Genomic DNA, 19,240 nt, shown 5'->3' on the forward strand with positions numbered 1-19,240 from the left:
CAGGCTCCAGGCTCTGAGCTGGCAGTCAGCACAGAGCCTGACGCGGGGCCCGAACCCACGAACCGCGAGATCATGACCCAAGCGAAAGTCGGACGCTCAACCGACTAAGCCACCCAGGCGCCCCTCAATGTTATTTTTTTAATGTTTATTTATTTTTGAGAGAGAGAGAGAGAGAGAGACGGGGGGAGGTGCAGAGAGAGACCCATAGCAGGCTCCAGGCTCTGAGCTGTCAGCATAGAGCCCAACGTGATGCTTATACTCATGAACCATGAGATCATGACCTGAGCCGAAGTACAACACTTAACCACCTGAGCCACCCAGGTGCCCCGATCAACATTTTGTAACGACCACAGACTGGAAGAAAAACTCTCACCTAGAGCTTTATGTTCATGAGAGGTATTTACCTACTAAGTTCTAACTTCAGTTCACATACATGCTTCAGTTACACAGACAGCAGGGTGGACTAGCGGACGTGCAGGTGTAAGAAGTCGGAACCACCTCACATCTCGCTCGATAAGGAAAGGGACCAGCAGACTGTGGCAGTGACCAGACCAAACCATGCGCCAGTAAAAGGAGCAAGCCAGGTCTCTGCACGTCAGCACGAGGCAGACGCAGTGAGCACGGCTCAAACACAGGAGAGTGAGAGGAGGCCGCAGGGGAAGGCAGCATGGGGGCCACAGGGACAGAAGTGTCAGGGGTGCTGTGGGAAGACAGATACAACGCGAAAAATGGGAAGCACAGATTCTGAATGAAGGGTGTTCCCTGTGTTATTCTCTGTACTTTCCTAGGTTTTTCAAATGCGCACAGTTTTAAAAGGGAAATTTTACAGGAAGAACAAGTGCGCCAGAGGGCCAGGGAGGGCTGTGTGCTCGTGTGTGCACGTGTAGCCTGTGGATACAGGTGTGTGGTATACACAGCTGCAGGGGTGCACTGTGCACGTGTGTCTGTCTGGGGTGTGTGGTACGTGTGTATGTGTGCGTCCGCGTGCGTTGACACAGTTTAGGAGAGAGAGGAGCAGGCAGAGCTCTAAAGAGGAGGGAGGGAAAAGAGCAAGAAAACACCATGAAGAGGAGAAACGAACAGGGAGACAGGCAGGAAGATGAGCAAACAAACCACCACCACGGCCACTGGGCTCCTCCCTCAGTGCCCCCAATAGGGAGCCCATCGAGGGGGCACAGTACCTGCCCCTCCTCTCCATGCAGGACGAGCTCAGAGGCCACCTCGCAGCCCCGATACTTAGCCCCATGCTGAGGCCACCCTGCCGCCACGCCCACCACACACAGGGACAGCAGTCAGTGGTGTCCTCTCATGGCTCTCACTGCAGACTACAAAGGGCGTCTGTTCGCACACAAGGAAGGAGCCACGTGGGAAGGCCTTCTCGTCAGAAGGGCTGACAATCGTCCTACAGCCACGCTGGGAAGGCCTAGAGGCAACTGTGGCCTAGAAGCCCTGGCTACGGGGCACGGACAGGGTCCAGGACCTCACGGCCTCAGAGGAACTCGGACAGTTCCCCTGGGCGCCTGAAGGGTTCCCACTCTGCCCTACTTACACGCATCCAGGTGACCTGCGTAACCAATAGGTAACCACCTGCCAAAATAAAGACCAAGGGAGGCCACCTCCCCCGGGGGGACCCCCGGCATTCCCATACATGGCTCTGTTGGCCTTCATATGTGGATGGGCACACGTGCTCATCATCTTTGACAGATGAGGAAAATCAAACCACAAGGCTCCAGTCAGAGGCTATTTCAGTGACAGCCGGTGGAGGCATTCCACTCTCAAATGTCTGGTAGTATACACACATGGCGTACCAGGATCACCATTTACAACCCCAAAAGGAAACATTCTAAATTACTTGAATGAACTAACAATCTTGCTAAGGGGTGAGGCACCAGGACACGCTAACTCTCCCTGGGATCTGAGTAAAGGCCAAAGCCAGAATGTTCCACACCAAAACTGTCAGGCTCCCCCAGCACGTAGGGTGAGGAGAGGGGTGAGTAAAAGTGGGATCCCAATGTTCTCCCCAAAAACACCGGCTCCACTCAACCCCTTCTTTGCCACACATTCACAAAACCCAAGTTTCATCGAGAGACCAGAGTGTGGGACCCTGCTACAGATCGAATGTTTACTCCCCCCGCCAAATTCACATGTTGAAATCTGACCCCCAGTGTGATGGTACTGGGAGCTGGGGCTTTGGGGAGGTGACAAGGTCACAAGGAGGTGCGGGGATGCATGGGATTAGTGCCCTTATAACAGGCCCCCAGAATCCCCTAACCCAGCCACGTGAGGACAGCGAGTCGATGGCTGTCTAGGAACCAGGAAGAAGCTCTCACCAGACACCAAACGTGCCTGTGCCTTAAACTTGGGACTTCCCAGCCTCCAGAACTGTGAGAAATAAGTGTCTGTTGTTTCTACGTCACCCAGACTGTGGAGAAGACACAGCAGGGCAGACGGACTGGGACATACCCACTGGGTCTGAGGTCCCAGGTCTGGACCCTTGAGAAGCACGTACACTAAACCCACCAACCCACGGGACCCCCACAACAGAAAGAAGCTGGGGGCTCCAGCCACCCCGGATCACTGGGGACAGCCACCACTGTCACCGCCAGGGCTTCATCAACTCCTGGTGTCCATGAAAAGCCTTTGCCAGGTAAAGCAGCGAGGGCTCCTCCTCCCAGGCTGTTCCAGGTGGTCCCCCAGGAGCCTCTTCGCAGTCCTGGAGGGATCCTGGGATGTCTATTCTCAACCTCTGACTCCTTCAGAGCCTCTGCCCACACCCTGGCTCCTTGCGGGGTCTCAGGCCAGGGGCCCCCACGTCCTGCGATTCTCAGCGGCGGCCCGCCTTCCTTCCCCACCCTTCCAACACACCCGCGCCTCCCGGCCTCGAGTCTCTATGTGGCTGTAAGTAACGCAGGACACGCGAACTCGGTTCTAGGTAACACAGGCTCCCTCCTGGCACTCCAGACCTTCCAGACCAGCAACCCTGATGCTGTGCCCAGCGGCCAACATCCCCACGCTCGACCTACGGGGCCACAAACTAGTGACTCCGCTCCGCCCTCTGCGCTGCCTACCTCGCCTTGCACCACCTTCCTGGCCCGTGCCCCAAGATATGGGAGCTTTCTCCATTCCCTGTGGCCCAAGAGGCCGCTCCCACCCTGCCACTCACCAGTGAGGCCTCGTGCAACCTCCCGTGCACGCTGGCTCCAAAGCAAATGCTCCTGCCCCAGCCGTCTTCACAGTGGGGTCATCACTCCTTTTACCTGTTGCTTGGTTCACTCTGTCCTCCTCTGATCCCGCCCGAGACCAGGAATCACATGCTTATTCACCGTCCCGTGTCCCAGTGACCACCACCCTGGCCTGCACACAGGAGCCTGGTAAAAACCGGCTGAATGGACGAAGGAAGGTGGATGACACAGTCACTACTATTTGACAGTAGAGGAAATGGGAGGCACAGAGAGGTCACACGACCGGTGGCTTCCCCACTGAAGACCCGTATGGACCCCAGAGCTGCACACTGCACGCTCAACTATACCAGCTCACTGTGTGCTCTCCCCACACCACCACGCAATTCTCCAGTCCTCCAGGGATACTGACGGCTGACCTGTAAATTCAGCTCTATCCTGGAGACAGCATCAGATCCCACAGATTAAGGACTCACCCCCACACCACTGCCCCCTCCCTTCAGATGCCAATCCACAGTCCAGGTGGTCACTTGTCAACTGACTATAAGCTGGACATTCCCATGAACCCCAACTAATTTGCTAGAGCAGCTCACAAAACTCTGGAAAACAGTTCACTTAGTAGATTACTAGATCACCAGTCTATTATAAAAGGACATGACTCAGGAACAGCCACGTGGAAGAGATGCCCAGCACAAGGAATGTGGGAAGGGCGTGGGACTTCCATGTCCCCTCTGAGTGTTCCACCTTCCCAGCCTCTCGCTGGGGTCACCAACCCAGAAGCTCCCTGAACCCAGCCTTTATGAACCTTCTGGGTCTTTATGGAGGCTTCGTTGTTACATGGCCCAGCCGGTGACCCTCTCGGTGTCCAGCCTCTAACCACAAAGTTGGCTCCAAACGCAGGCAGGCCCCATCCTTAGGTGCTTCCCAAAACCTCCTCATCAACATAAACTCGGGCGTGACTGAAATGGGCTTATTATGGGTATCGATACCAAATTCCAAGAGTTTTTAGGAGCTCCGTGGAGGAACAGAAGAAAACAGATCACAGTGTCCCTGCCGGGTGCACCAGGGTGTCAGACACCACACACAGCCCGCCGCTGAGAAGCACTCCTGATCGGGGCCCTGGGACACGGGGCCTGCATCTCACCCGGCCGCCCGGTCTCCCCTCTCCGGGGGGGTGGGGGTAGGGAGCTGAGCAGGCATGGGCAGGGGCTGCAAACAGTTCACGGATTCCTTAGGACAAAACTTCTCGTTCCCTAACAGGACAGTTGTTCCTGGTTACCAGCTTCCTGAACCCGCTGTCATGAGGCCCTACATGGGCCTGACCATGAGGAATGAGAACATCACAGTCCCCAGAGTGATCTCAGGAAAGCATCTTCAGGCTTGTAAAACACCATGCTGATTATCCCTGAGCTGAGGTCATGCTCGTACACAGAAGAGCGCTTCTCTGCTGGCCACATGCAGCCTAGGTGACCTAGTACGGCCTGGCCTGGGTCCCCAGCGGTAACATGGAGCTCTCAGTGAAGAACACTGGAAGCAAACTGATGAGGACAGCTCAGGATGTCCTCAGGATAAAAGGGGCTGATAATGCAAAGGAGGCTGGCGCAGGTGAAAAGACATCTGAGGAACATTCGATTCCCAGCCACCACTCCCTCCCACAGTGTGAAAGCCTCATCACAGCGGGACCCTATTAAACAAAAATCCCTCAGTCCCCAACATCACAGAGGAAAGAATGATGAGCAGAGAACAACTTTAAGCAACGATTCTATTTCACTGAGTTCCAGAGTAAGTGGTTGTAGCCACCTTTTATAAGAGGAGGGTTCCATCCCTCTTCTAGAAACAGCTTCTACTACCCACAAGGGTGGGTCCCAGCTGCTGCCAGACCGTGCAGCTCCCGTGCCCTCAACAATGCTCACTGGTCAAGGTGGACACCTGGCCGTGCTGGACTAACATTTGGTTCTCTCTCCTGCAGAACTGGACCAGAGACAAAGGACTTGGTCCTTGAGGGCCCCTGATGGGTGGCAGTCAGGTATGTGCAAGTCACAGCAAAATGACTTGTAGCCCAGAGGGGACGAAGAGTTTTGTGTTCTGAGGGCTTCCACTTCTTGGGTCCCCAATCTCAGGTTCCAGAAAACCCCCCCCAACCAGGCTGCCAACACGTTCCATTTCTTGCCTGAACTAATCTGCGTAAATGTCATAGTGATAGCCACTTTTCAAAGAATTAAAAATGTAATACAAAGCACTTAGGAAAGAACTTGTGCAAATCAGTGAGAAGGTAGACAATCCAATACAAAAAATATGCAAATGATTTCACAAAAAGAGGAAGAGAAATGAATGGTAATTTACATGGGAAAAAGTGCTCAACCTCCCTGGTCATCAGAGAAAGTAAATTAAAACTACAATGAGGAGGGGCACCTCTTGATACAGGCTCATGGCCTTGATCTCAACATCGTTGGCTCTCCCTTTCTCTAATTAAAAAAGAAAACAAAAGAAAAGAAAGGAACTACCATGAGATATCCATGGCTAAAGTTAAGAAGAAAACTGAACACGCACACCCGACACTTCCCAGTGCTGGTGAGAACGCACAATCACAACTCGGCTGCTGATGAGGGCGTGGGCTGGCGCAGGGCTCACAACACTGCTGCAAACCTGCCATTACGCCCGGCACACCAGAGGGCTCAGCACCCGCCGCCAGCTGGGAAAGTGGCCCCAAAGACACAGGTGCTTAGGGGAGTGAAAACCTGCAGACACAGAGAGTAGCGTGGTGGGCACCAGGGGCTGGGGAGTCCCTGTGCAAAGGCACCGAGTTCAGTTGTGCCAGAGGAAAAGAGCGTAGAGAGAGAGGACAGTGGGTGGCTGAACAGCAGGGGGAACGTACCCAATGTCGCTGAACTGCACACTTAAAACGGTTAAGATGGTCACTGTCATGTGTATTTTAACACAATTTGGGAAAAAATGGACCCAAGGAAATCTGACTCACGGGCACCAAAGTCACAGGAATGTGCATGGCAGCGCTTTTCCTAAGAGCTCAAACTGGAAACACCCCCAACCTCCCTCCACGGTTGAAGATGCAGTGGCATCAACAGACACTGGACCCTAACACAGCAGGGGCCAAACCGACTACTGTCCCCTCGAACAGTGTGAGGGCCTCATCACTGCACAAGGAGCAAGGCGCGGCCAGTTTCATCCGTATCAAATCCAGAAACAGGCAAAATCACCTCTGGTGGACTCAGAAGGGGGTTTCCCGGGGAGGAGGGAGGCAGAGATGGGGAGGGGGCACCCAGGGGGCTTGGGGACTGCTACTGTTCCATTTTCTTCAACATGTTCACTGTGTGATCATTCATCAAACTTACAATTTGCACGTTTTCTAAATGTGTTACTCTTCACTTTTTCAGTTTGATGTTAAACATACACATGCAGACAGTCCCAGACTTAACGGTCTGTCTTATGAGTTTTAGACTTTACAATGATGCAAAAGCAATATGCATTCATCAGAACCCACACTTTGAATTCTGAATGTGGATCTTTCCCTGGACTAACGATCTGTGGTAGGATCCTCTCCCGGGACGCTGGGCAGTGGCAGGAGTCCTAGGTCCAGTCAGCCACGCGGTCACAAGGGTAAGCAACTCGTGTTTGCAACCATCTTGCGCCCAGACAATCATTTTGTTTTTCACTGTAAGTATGGTATTCTATAAATTATAAGAGATGTCCAACACTATGTTAAAACAAGCTCTGTGTTAGGTGAGTTTGCCCACCCGTAGGCTCATGTAAGTGCTCTGAGCACATTTAAGGGAGGCGAGACTAGGTTCGGGAGGTTAGATGTATTTGATGCATTTTCAACTTCAAGTATTTCCAACTTAGGATGGGGTTATGAGGACACAACCCCATCATAAGTCGAGGAAGATCTGTGTATGTGTGTATATACACACACATTTTTAAAACAGTGAACTGGGGGTGCCTGGGTGGCTCAGTTGGTTAAGCATCTGACTTTGGCTCAGGTCATGATCTCATGGTTCGTGGGTTCAAGCCCTGCATTGGGCTCTGTGCTGACAGCTCAGAGTCTGGAGCCTGTTTCAGATTCTGTATCTCCCTCTCTCTCTGGCCCTCCCTTTCTCATGGGGTCTCTCTCTCAGAAATAAATTTTAAAAAATAAAAATAAAAAAAATAAAACAATGAACCGAACACGATTCCTTCTTCTGATTCCCCCAAAAGGCCCCGAGGGAGTCTGGTTACTCAGGAGTGTCCACTGGGGCAGGTCTGGATAACACAAGGCTGTAGTTATCAGAACGGTGGATGCCGGGGCCACCTGGCAGGAGCCAGCACGGCCATCTGCCCACCTGTGGGGGCAGGACACCCAGACCAAGCGAGAGGGCCCGAATCAGTATCAGGCATGATGAAAAGGACAGGGAAAATGGCTTCAGACTTCATTTAGACATCGAGGTGGAGAGACGTCCCATCAGTCACTCCTCAAGCCTTGCGCCTCCCCAGCTGGCTCCATGACTAAGCCTGATCCTGTGTTCGGCAGCAAGGGACCCTCTCCCACGCTGCTCCCTTCCATCAGCTTTCCTGCAAACAGCAGAGGGTGTGGGGCTCACTCCGCCTTCCTCCCACTCCCGCCCCGGAGGGGGGCCACCCCCGAAGACACAGGCAGGGGCTGAGCCTGCTCCCCACCTCTGAGGAGCTGGGCAGACGCAGGGGCAGTCTGCAGAACTGAACAATTCCACCGTTATTTACCGAGGCCGAATCAGGCGCCGCATGGGTGGTGCATGTGACACCATCTGCCCTTTTAGGGGACACTGTTCTATGGAACGACACGGAATCCCGAGGCTAGATGACTGTACACAACCACACAGAAACGCACACAGGAAATGCCAAACACCCCCATGCAAACAACTGGTCTGGACAGCACTGGGCTTGGGAAGGGAGGCAGGCGCCAGTGGTCACTGTCCCCGGGGGTCATCCGGAAGTGTAGGCCGGCCTCCAGGAAACTTCTGGGCCCGCCGAAAAACAAAAGTTCAGCAGGGCAGGGCACAGTCCCACCCTGCCGGCCACGTGGACACTCAGAGTCAAAACTGAGAGCCTGGGGAACCAAAGCTTGACCCTGTGAGTCAGGGAAATGGGGCCAGAGAGCAAGCGCCTGGCCCAAGGCCACAGACTGAGGCCAGACTGAGGCCCCAGGCCTCAGAATCCAGCGCTCCTCCCACCACACAGGCTCAATCTCATGTGCTAAACTGATCTTGTGTGACTTTCCGTGTTTGCGGATGGGTGTGTTGTAAACACAATAAAGGCCACCCCAACCGTGAGGAAGAAAACACATGCATGCACACGCACATCGGGACAAACACACCCCCTTCATCCTGGGCGACTGGGCCCTCAGTGCCCCGGCTGACTGTGGAATGGCATGGGGCCAAAGGCCAGGGTTTTCTTCACCTGGAGGGCCAGGCCGCACGGGCATGGGGAGCCGGCCCACAGACGCAGAGCCCGACCAAGCCCAGGGCAGTAATGCTGGCAGGAGCTGATGGTCTTGTTACTTTCAAGTCAGCAAAAAGTGATGGTGTGTTAACAGTTCCCAGAGAAACTGTGAAAGGTCCCCAGAGTCATGGTCCCCTGACACGGGCCCGGAACTGAGGAAACGATGCAAGGACCTCAGAAACAAACACAGAGCTCCAGGCCTCTCAGAACCCTGAAGGCAGGCGACACTCCCACAGGGAGACCCACCAAACCTCAGCTCCCGGCGGCCCCAGAGCCCGAGTGCCAGCGGCCAGCTCCCGAACCCCGGCACCCTAGGGCTGCTGCTTCAGGGAAACGGGCTCAGATGTCCCCCCACCACATCCCACTTAAAACATTTCCTGTTGCTGCTGGGTTTTTATTGTTGTTACCCACGGCACAACAACCGAAGCTCAGAAAATACAGCCTGTTTATGTAGCTCTTGCAAGGATAAAACCCAAACCAAGTTCGCACAAGCAGAAGCACAGAACTAGGTCTCGTGTGAGCACAGCACAGGTGACATGGGGAAGCCGAATCTGAATCCAGATGACCCGTATGAGACTGGTGACGGTGGTGCAAGTCTCTGAGCAGGAAGGGGAACCTGGCCCTCAACAGGTGGAGCCTCCTCAGCCCCGTCCCCCGTTCTACTGCCACAGACACATGGGGCCCAGATCACAAGTTCACTCCCTTGGGACAGTGATGGCCCAGGGACCCAGAATGCCCCTAGTGACAGAAAATGTCCACCTGCATCTCAAACCCTGGCCTCAGTTCTTTTCTTCAGATGCCAAATAAATCAGTCAGCAAGGCCCTACCCTGGAAATGGTGAACCCCAACACAAGTGTTCGGGATGCTTCTAGATTGGCAGCAACACCACAGCTCACACCAAAGGTCTTGCACATGCCCTGGGGCCCCTCCATCAGCTGGCCACAGACCCAGGAGTCCTCAGGGCCCCCACAGACACCCCAAGGGATACAATGAAGCCCAGGGTGAGCAGCCCATACAGGAGGCGGGGTTCATTTCCCTCAAGGCCTGTTGCAAGAGCATTTGTTAAACGCCTACTGTACAACTGTACACCAGGCTCAGATGCTGGATGACGAAGGCTCAGGCTGATTTCCAGTTCCTCCACCAGAGGACAAAAGTCTAGGGTCACAAGGATACGGCAAGGCTCCAGCAAGATAAAGGAGATGAAAACACTCTGAAAGTAGACAGTCGAACCAGAGATTTAGATCTGGGCCACATCTTCCCCTCCCTTCTCCCCTTCCTGGCCTGGTAGGTCACATGTCGATGGTCCCTCCTTCTGACACCTCGTGGGTGACCTGGTGCCAGCACGACCTCCCTCAGACACCAAGGCGGGGTTGCCAGCATCGCTCGGAGACCCGCGATTAACAGTAGCAGGAGCAGCAAGAGGACCAGCCGCAGCAGCAGCTGCCCACAGCCGCATCCTCCGTGGCTGCACCCCGGCTCTCCTCTGCGTGTCCGCACCGTCCCTTCCGGAGCTCAGCCGTGGCGTCCCTGCTCCCACCTGCAGCCGGAGACTGGCCAGCTGTGTGGTCACGGCAAGGGAGACCAGAAACACACCCTCACGTTTAAGAAGCTGACTTTTTATAAAGGTGCAAAGGCGGCCTGATAGGAAAAGAATAGTCTTCTCAACAAATGATAATGAAATAACTGAATCTCCACATGCAAAACAAGACCTCATAGGTTCACCTGAGACCAGACATGTAGGAAAACAATCACTCAAAATGAATCACAGACCTAAATGCGTGAGCAAAAACTTTTGTAAAACTCCTATGGAAAAACACAGAAAATCCTTGTAACCTTGACCTAGGTAAAGATCTCCTAGCTGTAACTCCAGAAACATTAACCATTTAAAAAAAAAATGTTGATAAATTTGGGGCGCCTGGGTGGCTCAGTCGGTTAAGCCTCCAACTTCGGCTCAGGTCATGATCTCGCAGTTCGTGGGCTCGAGCCCTGCATCAGGCTCTGTGCTGACAGCTCAGAGCCTGGAGTCTGCTTCAGATTCTGTCTCCCTCCCTCTCTGCCCCTCCCCCACTCACACTCTGTCTCTCTCTCAAAAATAAATAAAAAATTTTTAAAAATTGATAAATTAGGGGCGCCTGGGTGGCTTAGTCGGTTGAGCGTCCGACTTTCGCTTGGGTCATGATCTCGCGGTTCGTGGGTTCGAGCCCCGCGTCGGGCTCTGTGCTGACTGCCAGCTCGGAGCCTGGAGCCTGTTTCAATCTGTGACTCCCTCTCTCTCTGACCCTCCCCTGCTCACGCTGTCTCTCTCTCTCTCCTAGAAATAAATAAAACATTAAAAAAAAAATTGATAAATTGAGGCCCCTGGGTTAAGCTGGTTAAGCATCCAACTCTTGGTTTCAGCTTGGGTCACGATCTCATGGTCTGTGAGTTTGAGCTCTTTGCTGACAGTTCAGAGCCTGCTTGGGATTTTCTCTGTCCCTCTCTATTCCTCCCCTGCTCATGCCCATGCTCTCTCTCTCCCTCCCCCTCAAAGTAAATAAACAAACTTAAAAAAAAATTGATAAAGTGAACTTCACCCAAAACTTAAAATCTTTGATTCTCAAAAAGACACCATTAAGAAAATGAAAACAAACCACCATCTAAGAGAAGACACCTGCAAATCACAGTGCTGATAAAGGAGCTCTATGACTGCACCCAGAATAATGGAACCGTTACTTACTCCGTAAGATTAACAACCCAGTCTTTAAAAAAATGAACGAGACAAAATCAGACTTCTGGCATGTACACCTCTCTCTCTCTCTCTTTCTCTCTCTCTCTCACACACACACACACACAGTATACAAATGACTAATAAGCACAAGCACATGAAAAGATGCTCTACATCATCAGTCATCAGGGAAATGCAAATCAAAACCACAACGAGATACCACTTCACACCCACAAGGACGGCCACAATTTAAAAGGTAGACAACAGGGGCGCCTGGCTGGCTCAGTCTGTAGAGCATGTGACGCTTGATCTCAGGGTCGGGAATTCAAGCTCAGCTCTAAGATGGGCATAGAGCCTACTTAAAAAAAAAAAAAAAGGTAGATAATAATAAGCATTGGCATGGATGTGGAGAATTGGAACCCTCACACTGCTACTAGGGATGTAAAATGAAGCAGCCACTGTGGAAAAGTCTGGCAGTTAATCAGAAGGTTAAACACAGAATCACCATATGACCCATCAATTCCACTCCAAGGTGTATACTAAAGACAATTAAACAGGGCCAGAAAAATGGTCAATGTTCATAGCAGTATTATTCATAATAGCCAAAACGTGGTAACAACCCAAACGTTAACTGGTAAATAAACATGTACTATATCCGTATGATAAGGTACAGACGCCTGTTACAATATGGATGAACTCCAAAGACATTGCTCCACTTGCAAGAAGCCAGACACAAAAAAAAACTACATGTTGAATGATTCCTTTTTTTTCCTTTTTAAGTTTATTTATCTTTGAAAGAGAGAGAGTGCACACATGTGCACACGAGCAGGGGAGGGACAGAGAGAGAAGGAGAGAGAAAGGCAGAGAGAGAATCCCAAACAGGCATGAGAGGAGGGATAAAGCGGGACGGGGTGGTATGAAAATTCCAAGCAGGCCTTGCACTGTCAGCGCGGAGCCTGACACGGAGCTCAAACGCATGAACCCATGAGACCGTGACCTGAGCCCAAACCAAGAGTCAGACACTTAACCAACTGAGCCACCAAGTGCCCCTGTATGATTCCTTTTATACGAAGAGTCCAGAGAGGGCACATTTTAAAGACAGAAGGCAGATCAGAGTGACATGGGGTCAGGGGGAGACAGACGGACTGCAAACAGGCATAAGGAAACTTTGGAGTGTGATGGAAACATTTAAAACTGATTGTGGTGATGGCCGCGCATTGTACAAATTTACTGGAAGTCAACAAATCATATGTTTACAATGGATGAGTCATATGGCACACAACATATACTTCAATAAAGCTGCTTAAAAAGTAAAATGAATTGGGGCGCCTGGGTGGCTTAGTCGGTTAAGCGTCCGACTTTCGCTTAGGTCATGATCTCGCGGTTCGTGGGTTCGAGCCCCGCATCGGGCTCTGTGCTGACTGCCAGCTCAGAGCCTGGAGCCTATTTCAGAGTCTGTGACTCCCTCTCTCTCTGACCCTCCCCTGCTCATGCTGTCTCTCTCTCTCTCTCCTAAAAATAAATAAAAATATTAAAAAAAAAAATACATTTAAAAAAAAAAGTAAAATGAATAAATAAGTGCAACGAAAACAAAGCAAATGTTATGAAATTTCAGCTAGGTACTGGTGCAGTACATGCTGAAAGTTACACAAGCAAAAGAAAATTGAACAGATCCTTTAAAAAAAAAATGACAAGGATGTTAACTTACCTCGTCTCCTGACGTGTACAGGTATTAAATCATTAGACTACACACCTTAAACTTACGTAATGTTACACATCAATTATGTTCTAATAAAGCTGCGAGGGATCAGTGCTACAGATATGTCAAAAAAAATATTGGCATCCAATTTTTCTGTCCTCAATATTATCAATGAAATTAACAGAGACCTGAAAAGATAACTTTCTCATAAAGCGATTGAATGACTCACAGGGCCAACCCCTAAAAATCATCTGAAACACCCCCGGGGTCCCTAGCCTACCCTTGGGGAAACATATTAAAGTCCTGCTAAGGTCATTTCTGCCTCAGACTGACCCTCCCTGAGCAAGGTGGCCCGAGGTACAAGGCAGCCCAGAGGACAGGTCCAGAAGAGCCCTGCTATGGTGCTCTAAGGTAGCCCATGATATTCACCTGCGTGCCAGCCCCAATCGATTAGCTGTGGCTCACTGGGGTGTTCATTAATGGCTTCTGAAACCAAGTCCAGGCTTGGTGACAAAAGGTGTCCTGAATGATTAGCAAGGTCTACCATGCAGAAGCTGAAAGCTGTGTTATAAAGGACTTGTACTTGTGGTTTTGTGAAAACACCTAAACGAAGGGACATCAAGTTTGTTGCCTTCATCCTAAGTTAATACAAGAAATGCCCCATTAAACTCTGATATCTCTGCCATGCCACTGCTAACTGCTATTAGGGTCTGAAATGGCCATCCAATTTCCTTTTTAAACCATTATGGCAACATTTTAAGAGGACTTTCAGGGCCACTCACTGTTCTAAACACTGTACAGGAATCAACCCATTCTACAGATGAGAAAATTGACTCAGAGAGCTAAGCAGCTTGCCGAAAATCACTCAGCCAAAGACAGGCTGGAAGAATATCAGAGATGCAAGAGGATGAATTCAATGAGATGTGTGGATGTCAGCCCACAGGTCTCCAGGGATCCCCACACCAGGCTGGGCTGCCCTGCACTTGTGCCTGGGACACAAGCAGGCAACAGTGCCTTCTGCCCACTTCCGCCCTTCCGACTGCGCCATGCTAGTCTCCACCCCTCTGTTCTCCCAGACACTCCCTCTTTTGGGGCTTCCAAAATCAGTGCAGGGCAGTTCTCAAATCTGAGTGGACATCAGACTCATCTGAGAAATGAGCTTATTTATTTATTTTTTTAATGTTTTATTTATTTTTGAGAGAGAGAGACAGCGTGAGCAGGGGAGGGTCAGAGAGAGAAGGAGACACAGAATCCGAAGACAGGTTCCAGGCCCTGAGCTGGCTGTCAGCACAGAGCCCGATGTGGGGCTCGAACCCACGAACTGTGAGATCATGACCTGAGCTGAAGTTGGACACTTAACCGACTGAGCCATCCAGGCGCTGCGAGAAATGAGTTTAAACACAGGTTCTTAGGCCCCGCAGGTCTGAGGCAGGGCCTGGGAAATAACAAGCTTCCCCACTCATGGGAGTGGGTGCTCGAGGACTACCCGCAAAGGAAACCTGGCCTTCTGGGTGCCTGAAGCCAACTGTGAGGCCTACAAGACCTCCACAGCAGAGCAGATTCTTCAGAAGCCAGGGTCAGGAGATGTCCAAATTCTCTGTCCTTTTTCTGCTTTCCAAGGCAAATGGCCCCATGAGGAGATGGAGAGGAAGGAACCCAAGCTGAAGTCCTGGGTCAGTCCACACTATTTAGAGGTAGCACAACAGGGTGGGAACAAGTCCATGGGGAATCGTATTTGTGGTCCTGCCCCCAGATGTGCTTCCACACAGCTCTGAGAGCTTGGGAAAGTCCCTTCCCCTCTGGAGGCTCAGGTCTCCCTGCCACAGAAAAGGAGAGGAGAGAACCAGATACGTCTCTTCCAACCAGTCTCCTGTTCTCCAGCAAGGGCTCCCAGACTCACCCCATCAAATAATCTCCCTGGGCCCAGCCCCACACCCCCCAGCCCCCATTCACATGCACACGGGAGACCTAAGCCTCTGTCCAGATGGCATGGGCCGTGTTCAGAACCACTGGCCGGTCTTCACACCAAGCCACCAAAGAAAGCCCAAACTGACGACGGCGTGATGTCAATCCCTTTGACAATGACCACTTTGTAAGCACAAGCGAAGCCCCAAGCAGCGTGCTAACCCCTGGCCAGCGTCGCACCCCGAACCTCACCCCAGTCCTCGGTCTTTCCACTGAGTCTCCCCTGTGTGCAGACAAGGAGGCTGAGGCGCCCAGAGGCGAAGTGACTGACCCAAGGTCACCCAGCCCGGACGGGGACGGGGCAGGCAGCCCGGAGCCCCACCCACGGTCCGAGGGAACGTCGCGCGGAGCCCCGGGCCGGGAGGCACCGGGAGGGCCGCGCACCGAGCAGAGCCCGCGGCGCACCCTCTGCGGACAGCCCCGCACGGGCATGCTCTGCCCACCCGTGCTCCGGACCAGGTCTCGCCCCCCGCTCCCGGAGCCGAGCGGCCGCTCACCGGACTTCGGTGGGTAGCGATAGGCCGAGTTCGCCTGGATGTCGATGTCCTCCACGCCCGCGATGCGGCGGCTCAGAATGGAGCCCATGGTGCGCGGCGGGCCGGGCCGGGGCCGGAACGCGGGCGGAGGCGACGTCCTCAAGCGGACATGGCCCGGACCGGGCCACACGCACACTAGCCCACGGCCGCGGACGCCTCGGCTTCCGAGCCCCAACCTCAGCTCGACCGGGGGCCCGACGCCACGGCGGCCCTCCGCCCCCCCGGGCATGAGGCACCTCGGGAAATGGAGTCCTCTCACCGCCCAGGGCGAAGGGCTGCGGCACGGGTAGCCTGCCTAAGAACTACATGTCCCAGGATGCCCTTCGCCGCGGCTCCACGAAGTTGTTGACCGACGCTCCGGAACAAACCAAATGGACCTGACTCCAGAGGGGAGGATCCATCACCCGCACCGCAAACTGACCTTCCCTCTGCATTCCAAGTACGGCACTGGCATCCTAACTCTTTAGACTCCTTATAATCTGCTCATACATAGACCCTTATAGGAATCCGGCTTCTTCCATTTACCCCCTCTCTGAAATATCTCCCTGAGCCACCGTGGTTCTCTCCACTTCACAGGGTTTATCTCCCGCCCCGGCCAGTAGAGGGCGAACCTTTACCTGCCACCCGGCAATAGCTGGCGGTCAGGAATGGGGATCCCTGGAGAAGCTAAGCGCTTCCTTTAGCCTCTTTCCAAAACTCAGGGCTTCTCTTTGGCTCCACGTCCAGAACAGTCCCTTTGAAAACACAATTTTACAGCCCCACACCGAGGCAGTAGACCTCTCCTCATGTTACATACAGGGAAACTGAAGCACAAAGGGAGGGGCTGCCTATGAGGTGCGGAAGGCAAGTTTAATAAAAAACCGGTCAGGATTAAAGGCTTGCAGGTTGCAGTGTACTTTCCTGGCTTTTGACTCACATAAAATTCTGTAAGCAGGCCAAGTGGAGATCTGTTTTACCTACTTTCCAGTTAAGAAACTGGGGTTCCAAGAAGAACGGGACTTCCCAAGTCAAGCCTGCTGTACCAGGAAAGCAGCCAGGGAGAGCAGCAGCTGGCCAAGGGTCTCAAATGGTAATGCATCGCACTCCACGTTAAGTGAGTCTTGCACATTTCCGGTGGCCAGAATCCAGAATTCAACCTACTATTGTCAGGGAACCTGGGAAGCCAAAATTAATAAAAGAGATGAAAGCCTTATGTGATTATGAGTAGTAGAGTCCAGATCTTGGAGGAGCTTGATTGAATCTGTGCTTCACAGTCAAGATCCCCATTTTCTGAGCATCTACTGTGTGCCAGGCATGTTGAGGACTTTATACAGAGTCACTTAATTTTCTGATGTACCTTTTACTTTATTTTTTTGTTTTAATTTTTTTAATGTTTTATTTATTTTTGAGAGAGAGAGAGAGACAGCGTGAGCAGGGGAGGGTCAGAGAGAGAGGGAGACACAGAATCCGAAGACAGGCTCCAGGCTCTGAGCTGTCTGTCAGCACAGAGCCCGACATGGGGCTCAAACCCACAAACTGTGAGATCGTGACCTGAGCCGAAGTCGGACGCTTAACCAATTGAGCCACAAGGGCGCTCCTTTATTTTGTTTTTTAAATGTTTATTTTTGAGAGAGAGAGAACGAGAGGGAGAGAATGAGTGGGGGAGGGGCAGAAAAAGAGGAAGACACAGAATCTTAAAGAGAATCCGGCTCTGAGCTGTTAGCACAGGGGGGGAGTAGTATAGACTCTGACGTTCTCATTGGAAAACAATCCTAGGAGTATGTCCTTCCTATAGTTCCTGGGTCAGGGCAGCCATTTCCATGGGCTGGATGTTTGATTAAACATTCTCAATAGAGCTTTGGACTTGTTCTTCTGTGCTTATCCATGCCCCGCTGGGAGACAGGCCTTTTTTGATTTGTTATTAGTTCTCCTGTCAATATCTGTGCTGATTCATTTGTTTATTCAACAAATATTTATCATGCAGCTACTATGTGACGGGCAATGAGCCAGGCTACGAGCCAGGCAACAGGGATCAAATGGGAGAATGCTAGATGTGGAAAATGCAGGCTAGTGTAGAAAGACACTAAAAAGGTTAACAAAATGTGATGGGTGCTATAGGAGACTAGAGATACAAATAAATAATAATGAGACGGGCGCCTGGGTGGCTCATTCGGTTAAGCCTCTGCGGCTCAGGTCATGATTTCATGGTTTGTGAGTTTGAGCCCCGCATCAGGTTCTACACTGATCATGTGGAGCCTGCGTGGGATTCTCTCTCTCCCTCTCTCTGCTCCTCCCCCACTTGCTCAAGTGTGCACTCTCTCTCAAAATAAATAAAGTTAAAAAAAATAAGAGAGACCTACTATTGATAGGGGTGTCAGGGAAGGCTTCTCCAAAGAGGTGACATCTAAGCCAGACTTGAAATACGAGTAAAAGCAGAGATAGTCCAGGGCAGCAGGGAGGCAACTCTGAGGAAGTAAAGCCAATCCAGGTTCCAAGGAGACGAAACACCATGGGCAAAGGTCCTGAGGCTGCAAGGAGCTGAGTATGATCCAGGAGTTCAAATACCAGTGTGGCTAAAATCAAGTGAGAGGGAAGTATAGGAACAGAGGTCAAGAGTGAGGCAATGGCCAGATCTCAAATCCCCTCAGTCAACCAGCATTGGGTCTTTTACACTTAATCTTAGCCAAATGACCTAAAAGTGATAGCACGGGGTCTTTTGAAAGACACTAGGGACAGTTTATGGGCACCTGGGGTGAGTCCCCTGAGTGCAGACGACTTTCTGAGCCTCCTGAGGGAGCAGGATCCTCGCCTATTCATACTGAGCACTTCGCAGGTATTAATCTACCCAAAGTCAGTGTTTGAAAGAATGGAAGAAGCTGGCTCAGTCAGCAGAGCATGCAACTCTTGATTACAGGGTTGTAGGTTCAAGCCCCAGATTGGGTGTAGAGATTGCTTAAAAATAAAATCCTATGATTTATCTATACAATGGAATACTACATGGCAATGAGAAAGAATGAAATCTGGTCATGTGTAGCAACATGGATGGAACTTGAGGGTGTTATGCTGAGCAAAATAAGTCAGGCAGAGGACAAGATACCATATGTTTGCACGTATAGGTGGATTAGGAGAAACCTAACGGAGGACCGTGGGGGAGAAGAAGGGGAAAAATTGTGGGGCAGAGGGAGAGAGGCAAACCATGAGAGCCTCTTGAATGCTGAGAACAAACTGAGGAGTGATGGGTGTGGGGAGAGAGGGGGGAGATGGGCATGGAGGAGGGCACTTGTGGGGATGAGCACTGGGTGCTATATGGAAACCAACTTGACAACAAGCTATTAAAAAATAAATAAAAGAATGGAGGTGGGAAGGAGGAGGCCAGGGCATGCTGGGGAGGCTTTGGCAGGGCCTCTAATTCCCCGAACTTCAGGCAAGATGGGGTACTGCTAGGAATTCCTTTCATTCCCCTGCCCCCACTTACTGGTCCCAGCTGTCAGGCCCCATCTGAGCCTGCTAAGAAATCCAAAGTCCACTCTCTAACCAGGCTGATCCTGGCTAAAAACAAGGTTGTTTTTTCCTTCCCTGCTGCCCTTGGGAAAACAAGTGAGCTAGGGGGGCCATGGGGACCAAAAGAGTGACCTTTGCTCCAGCTAGCCTCATCTGCCCCACCCCAGCCAGAAGAGTTCCTGAGCTGGACAAGCCTAAGCAGGTAACT

At 51.8% G+C, this 19,240-nt stretch overlaps 1 protein-coding gene across 5 annotated transcripts in view; it reads right to left on the reverse strand.

Moving 5' to 3' along the window:
- MGRN1 (mahogunin ring finger 1) overlaps nucleotides 1-15,751 on the reverse strand; it is a 56,969-nt gene extending 41,218 nt beyond the window's left edge. For 3 of the 5 annotated variants that reach the window (XM_039239262.1, XM_039239261.1, XM_039239265.1), the window contains exon 1: nucleotides 15,514-15,742. In XM_039239262.1, the coding sequence (XP_039095193.1) occupies nucleotides 15,514-15,601 (88 nt within the window). In that variant the 5' untranslated portion in view covers nucleotides 15,602-15,742. Of the gene's footprint in view, nucleotides 1-15,513 lie in introns of all 5 variants that reach the window. The other 2 variants (XM_039239263.1, XM_039239264.1) reach the window with 2 other exon arrangements.
- Nucleotides 15,752-19,240: the final 3,489 nt, after the last annotated feature.

Source organism: Hyaena hyaena, unplaced genomic scaffold (assembly GCF_003009895.1).
Source record: "Hyaena hyaena isolate Hyena2069 unplaced genomic scaffold, ASM300989v1 scaffold_155, whole genome shotgun sequence".
Taxonomy (NCBI): domain Eukaryota; kingdom Metazoa; phylum Chordata; class Mammalia; order Carnivora; family Hyaenidae; genus Hyaena; species Hyaena hyaena.